We start from the raw sequence: 9,526 nt of genomic DNA, 5'->3' as shown, positions 1-9,526 counted from the left end.
CAGACACATACAAGGATCTGTACGTTGTCTTATGGAGCTAGAACAAAAAAATATATAATTGGGAGGCAGGAGGTGGCAGGAGACGTGGATCTGGAGGCAGGCAGGAGACCAATCCAATTCCTGCCAAGGAGCCTGGATCTTATCCCATAGACATGAGGAGCCATGGAAGGGTAGGACGCAGGGGACAGGCATGTTCTGATTGCCTTCAAGGGGTTAACTGGTGGTGACAAGGTGCATGCATTGAAGGAATGAGACTCAGAGCAAGGGACAAAACCAGCACAGGAGGCTGTTGCAATCGTCCAAGCAAGATCTGTGAAAGAGAGAAAGCCAGGCTTCCCTGCTGCTCACCACTGGGACATTCAGTCACGGTCCTGCCTGGAGGCGGTGGCAGGGCAGCCCAGGTTCCCTTTCACTCCTCTTCATGGGTGTATAGCTCTCAGTCACGCTTCTGATGCTTACAGATGGGGACTGCCTCCTACCCTGTCACCATCGTCATTCTCCTCCTCCCTCTGCCACCACCTCCTCCTCCTCCTCCTCCCCCACCTCTTCCCCCTCCTCCCCCTCCTCCTCATCTTCCTCCTCCCCCCTCATCCTCCCCTCCCTCTTTCCCCTCCTCCTTCTCCTCCTCCTTCTCCTCCTCCTCCTTCCTCCCTCCTCTCTCTCCATTAACCTAGAGCAATATGCCTTGCCTCCCTGCCTCTAATTCAAGCCTGACTGATGGGAAAAAATGGAAAAGTAAAACAGAAAAGCAAGCCCAAACTATAAAAACTTAGCTAAACAACCATTAGCACATGGCTCTGAGAGGCAGGTCTTGCCCCCTTTAATACAAAAGCTCCTGGGGTAAGTCCTGATATGCCAGGGTGCTAAGCAAATATCAAAAAGCAACTTTGCCATGGATCCGGTGACCTTGGAAACCACAGCCCTCTCCAAAGATCCTGCCTGGCAGACAGTGAGAAGTAGAGATGCACCGAACAGCACCCACAGGCCCATGTGCTGGTGTCCCTTGTGATCAGCTACCACCTGCAGCATGGCCCAGAACTATCTTCGGTGACAGGTCACAGCAACCTGTTTACAGACATCTAGAATTCCAAGACGCTTTTAGGACAGGGCACCGGGGTGTTGCCAAGTGGGCAGCATGGTCTCTCGGAAGAGAAGCCATCCCTCCGGATCTATTTATGCCGCTGTAAACACTTGCCAAGGAAAGGAGGCGTGTGGGCATGCGCCGGCCCCGCAGGCCCCTGGGTGGCTGCAAAAGGCAACTGGAAAGTCACATGTCATAACAGTGGAAAGTACATATGCAACTATTCTTAGCCCTGGAATGTATACACTGTCTCCTGCCCAGCAGTTCTTTCACAAAGCTCTAGAAAACTGTGAAAGCTCCTTCAGCATAAACAAACCCAGAGATCTCCCAGGACAAGCCACTTGCCAAGTGAAGGAAAGGCCTGGGTTTATGGTTTCACTCAGAGCTGGAGGTAGAAACTCTGGAGGGGGTCGAGCAGGACGGACCAGACATCCGTGGACGTCCCTGCAGCAAAAAGAGGTAAATGCCACTCCCCACCCCACCGCCGGTTAATTTTTCTGCAGGTGGACTGCCATTGTCACCCAATAAACCCCGCCCTGACTGTTGTTTGGTCTCTGCTTTCTATTTGTCCTGCTTTAAAAAAAACAAAACTAAAGAGACCCAGTGAAGTCATGTTTGAAAAAAAATTGCAGTGGTCCATTTTCATCACTCATTTCTGTCTGGCTGCCGGAGGGCCACACCCTCAAAATGACATCCCAAAAAGAGAGGTTTAGATGAGTTTGCTAAACAACAGAAATGCCAAGAATCTGGAGAAAGGCTCACGCCCTTCTGGCGGTGGAATGCATGGACTGTTAGAGTGCTTCAGCTCCCATCTCAACCTCTGACACTCAAGTAACTTACAATGGTTTTGGTTTTTTGGTTTTTTTCAGATTAGCCAAAGATCCCATTTGCCTGTTACTTGTGAGAACAATCACAACCTAGAAGAGAGGTGTCAACTTTGAGGCTGGGGTGTGGGCGGCGATACCCACGAGCTTCTTGGTGAATGGACATAGAGGCTCTCTGTCTTGGCGCTCCCCCAGCTCGGCCCTCCAGCACATGCTACTGAGACAGACTTGACTCCTGCTCCCTCTTGGGGCTTCCTCTCCTCCTGTACGATGGACGAGGCGTCACCAGATGGGCTGCTCTTCAAAGACCATGACTTCTCCTCTGACTTGTTGAGGCAGCTCAATGGCTTCAGGCAAAACAGGGTCCTCACCGATGTGAGCCTCTGTGCGGGGGCCTGGGAGGTGCCCTGCCACCGAAATGTGCTGGCCTCCAGCAGCCCCTACTTCAAGGCCATGTTCTGCAGCAACTTCCGGGAGAGCAGTGAGGCCAAAGTCCAGCTGAAGGGCATCGACGCTGCCACTCTGGACCAGATTGTCCTGTATGTGTATACTGGGGAGCTGCACATTGCAGCCGAGAATGTCCTTCCCCTGATGGAGGCGGCCTCCATGTTGCAGTACCCCAAGCTATTCGAGGCCTGCTCCTCACACCTTCAGGGCCAGCTGACCCCTAGCAACTGCCTGGGCATGATCAGACTCTCTGAAATCTTAAGTTGCAAAACCCTTAAGAATAAAGCCAGGGCGGTGGCTCTAAAGTATTTTCCTGAGGTGGCTGCATCAGCCGACCTGAAGGACCTCTGCCCCTTAGAATTGAGAGACTACTTGGGAGATGATGGGCTCTGCGGGGAGGAGGAAAAGGTGTTTGACGCTCTCATGGTTTGGATCAGACATGACCTCCAGGACCGGAAACAATACCTGCAGGAACTGTTCGAGCAGGTCAGGCTTCAGTACATCCACCCGGCCTTCTTCTACCACTTCATCGCCAATGACGCCCTCCTTCAAGCCTCGCCCGCATGCCAGACCCTCCTGGAGACAGCCAAGAGGCAGATGTTTTCTTGGTATGGCACCAGTGCCCTGGACCCCAAACCTCTGTGTCACGTCCCTCCAAGAAATGCTTACCAAGATTTCCTCATCCTCTTGGGAGGAAGGAAGGACAACCAGCAGACCACCAGGGATGTTCTGCTCTATGACGGACAGACGGGCCAGTGGCAGAGCCTGGCCAAACTCCCAACCCGGCTGTACAAGGCCTCAGCCGTCGCCTTGCACCGCAGTGTCTATGTGCTCGGGGGCATGGCTGCCAGCGCGGGGAAGAGTCTGGTCAGTCACGATGTTTATATCTTTTCCCTGAAACTCAACCAGTGGAGGCTGGGGGAGCCCATGCTGGTGGCCCGCTACTCCCACAGAAGCACTGCCCATAAGAACTTCATCTTCTCCATTGGGGGGATTGGAGAAAGGCAGGAGGTCCTGGGCTCCATGGAGAGGTACGACAGCATCTGCAATGTCTGGGAGAGCGTGGCCGGCATGCCAGTGGGGGTTCTCCACCCTGCAGTCGCTGTGAAAGACCAAAGACTCTACCTCTTTGGAGGAGAAGACATCATGCAGAACCCCGTGCGCCTCATCCAGGTAAACAGCTGCTCCTTCCCAGCTTGTAAGCAGATGAATGGGCATGTGTGTGTGTGTGCATACACACACACAGACACACACACATACACATATGCGCATACACACGCATGCATATATACACACATACACATGCATTTGTCATTTGCAAGGGAAGGATGAAAAAAGGAAAGAAGGAAAGGGGGAGGGAGGGAAGGGAGGAGGTACGAAAAAGAATAATTTCCAGCAAGAGTTCATCAATTTATGAATATGTACAAAGGTACATCAGAAACAATCCCAGCCCAGAAGGTTTATCTTTATTTTAGAGAAAAAATTATATATCTAACAATTCAAGCTAGAACACATTTAATGTCAGATCACGAAGTCCTATAGGAGTTTGGCAGGTGCTTCTAATACAAATAAGTAGGCCTTAAAAGAAGATTCCCAAGCTTTGGTAACAGCCTGTTACCAAATCCTCTTGAACCTTAGATCTACTGAACCAAAATCTCTTTCTGTGCAGTCCTGACATTGATGGTTGCAAAAGTCTCCAGGAGATTCTAAGGTGCAGCCAGGTTGGGGAACCCCTGCCTTAAACGATACGTAAATATTAAATTCACTCACAAGCTCTCTGAGAAGTGGGATTAATAAAATACTTAAATAATTTTAATTAAAATATTTTCCAATTTTACGCAAGTTCTAGTACTCTCTGCCCTTCCCCAAATGATAATGAATAGCGAGCCTACCTTTAAAGATAATCAAGGAGACCACATGAGATTTGCTTTGTTCATTTATAAGACAGCATTTTATTGAGTGCCAGCCACTGCGAAGGCCCCGGGAACACAAGCAGCAAATTGCACTTGTGCTCAAGGAGCCTGCGAGACCATTACAATTCAGATGCTGCAGTAGCGCATACGGGGATGCCCTAAACAAGTCTAGAGGGAATCGGAATCTGCTTCAGGATTCACGGAACTTTGGAGGGAACCCTGTGAGGTTGGCTAAAGCTGACTTGAGCAGAGAAGCAGGATTGGAGAAGATGGCAGGTGAGGATGGAGAGCAAAAGAGGAGGCAGAAGTGTAGGGTGGGTGCTAAAAGAGCATGTCGCAGAGGATCTAACATGGGGGAGGGCAAGGAAGCTTCTCTGAGCACATGAGGGTGAATTTGCTATTTGAAGGAGGCATCAGAGTTATCTAGTGAGGGCAGGGGTGTGTTCCCAGGGAAGGGAACAGCTGTACAAAGGCTCTGCAGCAGAAAGGGGGTGCAGCCAATTGCCTTGAGGAACTGAAAGGATGAGCAAAGTAGTTGCAACACAGAGCAAGAGGAAGAAAGGTGGCATGCCAAGGGGTAGCTGGGGTGGGGGTGGGGGTTTAGTCCCCACATAATCTCCGTAAGACCCCTTCCCAAGCCTCCCCAAGCAACCCCCTCCACCCAGACTGCCACCCCTGAGCCCCTTCTATATAGAAATTCCGGAGCCTCTTGGGATGGGGAGGGCTGGGGGATGAGGTTGGTTCTGGCAGGACTTTGTAGACTTTGCTCAGGATTTGAGGCTGTAGCCTGAGAGTAATGGAACCTCATTAAAGGGTTTCAAGCAAGGCCAGTGAGATAATAAAAGTTGCATTTTTAGAATCTCCTCCTGGATGTCTTGTACAGAATGGATTGGAAGAGGCCTGAGTGGACCAAGGGAGGTTGATTGGTGGCGGGGGGTGGGGTGGGGGGCCTCTTCTAGAGGTGCAGGGAGGGATGTTGATGGCTTGGACCAGGTCGGTGCCAGTGGAGATGGAGGAAGGGGACAAACCCTGCATGACTTAAACCTTCTCTTCTTTTTTCTCCATTCCATATTTTTGGTTGCTCCTCCTGGACCATCTACGCAGATTCTTAGTCTTTCCAGAGTTTCTATTCCAAATCCCACTCATTTAATCGAGCTGAGGGAGATGTTGTTCAGCTCCCCTGAAAGCTCTGATCCCACAGTACAAATAATAAAGTGCTTCTATGTAAAGCTAAAGCCCTCCCCACCTCTAGACTATTTTGCAAAATAGAGTCAAAAAATGTGCTGACTTCACATTGCAAAATTGTCATCTACTTCCTAAAGATAAAATGCAAAGCTCTAAAAAGCTTTAAACTAGCATATCAAGAAATGCACAGTCCAATCAAATAAGATCCTTGCAGTGCCAAAAATAAAAAACAAAAAAAAGACAACAAAACATGCTTTTCTTTTCCACCGAACACTAGTTTCAAAATGGAAATTTCACTCATTCAAATATTGTTTCAGATGAATGCTCAGGACACTGATGGGGTAAGTTAGAGTTTTAGGCAGAGGCTTGGGTTTTCTTCATAGGAGGGTGTATTCTTTCAAGATATCAGCATGCATTCTTTCAAGACATACTGCAGTGGGGTTACTTCACAGGTGTGTGTACGTGCTCCTTTCTACCTGGCCTTCTTTCCCTCTCTATTTCTGGATGGCATTAAGAAATACTTTACCACAACAAAGTGTCACTTCCTCCACTGGTCAAAGGTCATCCTTTGTTATTCTTGCCCAGCCTCTGGGATATTATGAGGATTGTGAGCAAATGTTTAATCTGTTTTTGAAACCATACCCCAAGCTGAACGAGAACAGAAGTCCAGGAGGCAATTACTCATTTAAGTGAAGTGCAACCCATGTTTGTTTCTCCTCTGAGGATCCCACTGCACTTTCCAAAGAGTTTTGCCACCTACATATTTTCAGATGAAACCACGAGGCTTCACAGCCGTTGTGGTTGCCCCTGTCTCTAGCTCTTGTCTCTTCCATGCTTCACCGACTTGGGAGACTGACTGAGACTTCAAGATGTCTCTAGTCTCCAAAACTTCCCTCAGGAAAGGCCACATTTACATGGTCCCAGGAAGAGCCTCAGGCATGGTGGTTAAGAGAATGGACTCTGGGGTCAACCAAACCAGCTCCTCCACTCACTCCTGCTGTGTGACCTCAGGCACTTCACTTAACCTCTCTGAGCCTCAATGGTCTAATCTGAAAAATGGGGAGGGAGTAATAGTACCTATCCCATAGGATGGTTGTGAACACTAAACTCAGTAAAATGATAAAAATAAAGACGTTAATAATGCTCACAGTTATGTTTTATATGGAAAGAATTTCCAGTGCAGGAAATGCACCACGTTCCTCTGTCAATAAATGTTTTCATTACTTCTTTTCTTATTTAGAAGTCCATCCTGTATCTCCAGCGCTAAATTTTGCCTGTAATGAATGAATCTATATTTGAATTTCAATCTGAGGAAATTGACAGGTGAACGTGTTCTAGGGGCTCGTGATTTGATATACACTATTTCAGAGCATGACAAAGGAAAGTCTGGGAATAGAGGCTCCTCCTCAGCCCTACACCCTCCTCTTTCTACTTTCTTCCCTTACTCAGTCTTACATTTCCAGGATGCTAATGAGTCAGGGATGAACTATTCAAAAGCCTACCCCATCTAGCCCCAAATTTCTTCATCACTCTAAGAACCCTCACATCCCAGATACAATGGAACACTTAGAAATTTAAACATGAGCTAGAGATTAAAATGATTGAAAAATCATTGGTTTTATGAAAACCCAAGTTGTTCCACTTCTCAATAAAAGAAAAAATGTTCCAAGCAAGAACAGCAGGAACATTTTATAATGCAGAACTCTTGGTCCATTCTATAGAAATACAGTGATCGATCTTGTGGGGCCACATAAAGACAAATTTCTAATAATACTCTCCTTTATGTTACTTAATAATATTTTGGTTTTTGTTAGTTACATAAATACATTTTAAAACTTGGAAAAAGTGAAAAAAAAACACTTCTATTTCACCATCTTAATTACAACTACTTCTCTCTCTCTCTCAATATACATATATATATAAAACTTTAAAATGCAGTGCCATGATTATAATATTTTTCCATCAGGTTTATCACATTTCCAGAAACATGTGGTTCAAAATGGAGACTAGAATGATCAAGAATGTGTGTGCCCCGGCAGTGCTGCTTGGGGAGCGAATTGTCATCGTGGGAGGTGAGTTTGAACAGAGTATGGCTAGGCTGGACACAAATTTGGCATCTCCTATGGAAAAAGGGGTCATGAATAGACAGACTTTTTCCACAAGATAGTCTTTTTAAAAGCATATCCCTCCAACCCAGGGAGTATGAACAACCTCACATAGCTTTCTCCTCATCCAGAAGTTTCCCTGTGTCTTAGATGAAATACCTATTACTTGCTGTTGTTGCAATAATTAAATGCACTAAAGTACCTAAAGCACTTGGCAATGTCCCAGACACATGGTAAACGCACAAAAAATGTTTGGTTTTGTCATAACGTTAGCTATTAATGGATCATTTCTCTGTGATAGAAGTATAGCATCATGGTTAAGAGGACTGGTTGGGGTCAGATCAACCTGGGTTCAAATCCTGACCCTGCCACTCTCTGGATATATAGTCCTAGGCAAGTTATCAGTCTCCCTGTGCCTCAGTTTTCTCACTTGTAAAATGGGGATCATAAATGTACCTACCACATAGGTCTATTCTCAGTTCTCAAAGGCCTTTTCTTCAGATTGGGATGGCTCTTAGATGGGCACAGGAGATGAAAAAGTTAATGAGGCTGAGGAAGCAAATGGAATCAGGAGGCTGCTGCCAGTCTAAGAATGCCTTAGTGCTGCCTTAACTTGAGGTCAACGCAGGGGTCAGTGCCACAGATCTGGGTCCCCGTGTGTGACCTTAGGCAGGTGACTTAAACATTCCAAGCTTAATCCCTCTGAGCCCCAACCTCAATGCTAGACAACGGCAGGCACCAGACACGTCTCCAGGACGCTGCTCTCCAGTCCCCAATGAGCAATGCTGAGCTTACAGATGTTCATTTGGTTCTCAGGCTACACAAGGAGGATTCTTGCCTATGACCCTCAGTCCAACAAGTTTGTCAAATGTGCGGACATGAGGGACCGGAGGATGCACCACGGGGCCACGGTGATCGGGAACAAGCTCTATGTGACCGGCGGGCGGCGGCTGACCGTGGACTGTAGCATCGAGGACTCAGACTCCTTCGACTGCTACGACCCAGAGTCAGACACCTGGACCTCCCAGGGACAGCTACCCCACAAACTCTTCGACCATGCCTGCCTCACCCTCCAGGGCATACCCCACACTTCCACCTTCCCATGAGGTTAACGAAAAGCTCTCTGTCTGCGTCACGATGCTTTCCGTTGCAAGGGACAGAAACCTGGCTCCAAATAGCTTAAGCTTAAAAGGATTCAGGGGGAGCTTGCAGGACTGCGGGTACCGGGTCCCTCTGTCTGAGCTCCACCCCCACTCCCACCCCACCCCCATCCCCACCCCCACCCCGCGCTAGCTCTTTCTCCCCCCACCCCCCCAATCTCTGTTAGTTTTCATTCTACAAACTTCTTTATCCACACAATGTAAGGACCACATCTGATAAACCCAGAGTCACACACCCTCAGCTTCGCATCTTCAGGAGAGAGCTTTACCATTATCCATATATTAATCCCCAAAAACAATGCTGATTGGCCCTTTTGAATCCCACGCCTACCACTTGAACCAATCGCTGTTTCCAGGGAGTGGGTTACTGTGATTGGCTAGTCCTGGATTATGGCTAGGTGGGGTTGGCTACTGTGATTGACAGTTCATCCGAACTGCCCCGTAGTGGGACTGAGCAGTTCCCCAAAGGAAGAAATGCTGGGCTCGACAGAAAGCACATCTGCCCAGGACACCACTGGTGTCCAGAGGGAGACGCCTGAGACACCCAAATGGGTGCCTGGGAACACTCGGTCCAGGCGGCAGCGTGAGAAATTGGCCCTTACAGCATCTCTCTGCACTCTATGGATGTAGTGCACTGAAATTCCAGAAAAGGATGTGCAATTCAGTGTTTGTAAATTATCCTGTGCTGCCAGAATAAAGTTTGTTTCTGTTGCCAAATGATGTTTTTCTCCAGCCTCTGGGGAGCTGTAAACCTGCAGAATTAATCAGGATTTTCATTTTGGTAAATGTTATGAATATTGCTCTTCTGGGG

At 47.9% G+C, this 9,526-nt stretch overlaps 1 protein-coding gene across 2 annotated transcripts; it reads left to right on the top strand.

The window, feature by feature from the left end:
- The first annotated feature begins 1,407 nt into the window (after positions 1-1,407).
- On the top strand, positions 1,408-8,769 carry KLHL38 (kelch like family member 38). Of its 2 annotated transcripts, XM_037803167.1 has the most exons (4): positions 1,408-1,540; positions 1,951-3,525; positions 7,417-7,522; positions 8,372-8,661. In XM_037803167.1, the coding sequence occupies exons 2-4, from the start codon at positions 2,176-2,178 to the stop codon at positions 8,659-8,661; spliced, it is 1,746 nt and encodes a 581-aa protein (XP_037659095.1). In that variant the 5' UTR covers positions 1,408-1,540; positions 1,951-2,175. The 2 variants fall into 2 exon arrangements, with proteins under 2 accessions (XP_037659095.1, XP_037659096.1); XM_037803168.1 differs by lacking the exon at positions 1,408-1,540 and having other exon boundaries at positions 2,176-3,525; positions 8,372-8,769.
- Positions 8,770-9,526: the final 757 nt, after the last annotated feature.

This window comes from Choloepus didactylus, chromosome 14 (genome assembly GCF_015220235.1).
Source record: "Choloepus didactylus isolate mChoDid1 chromosome 14, mChoDid1.pri, whole genome shotgun sequence".
Classification (NCBI taxonomy): Eukaryota; Metazoa; Chordata; class Mammalia; order Pilosa; family Megalonychidae; genus Choloepus; species Choloepus didactylus.
This window is presented reverse-complemented; position numbering and strand designations above follow the sequence as displayed.

Excerpts from the sequence above, each read along its gene's own strand:
- KLHL38 (XM_037803168.1), top strand. The coding sequence starts at position 2,176 with ATGGACGAGGCGTCACCAGATGGGCTGCTCTTCAAAGACCATGACTTC. Across the intron at positions 3,526-7,416 it reads ACCCCGTGCGCCTCATCCAG|GTTTATCACATTTCCAGAAA; the intron begins GTAAACAGCTGC and ends TTTTTCCATCAG. Across the intron at positions 7,523-8,371 it reads GCGAATTGTCATCGTGGGAG|GCTACACAAGGAGGATTCTT; the intron begins GTGAGTTTGAAC and ends TTTGGTTCTCAG.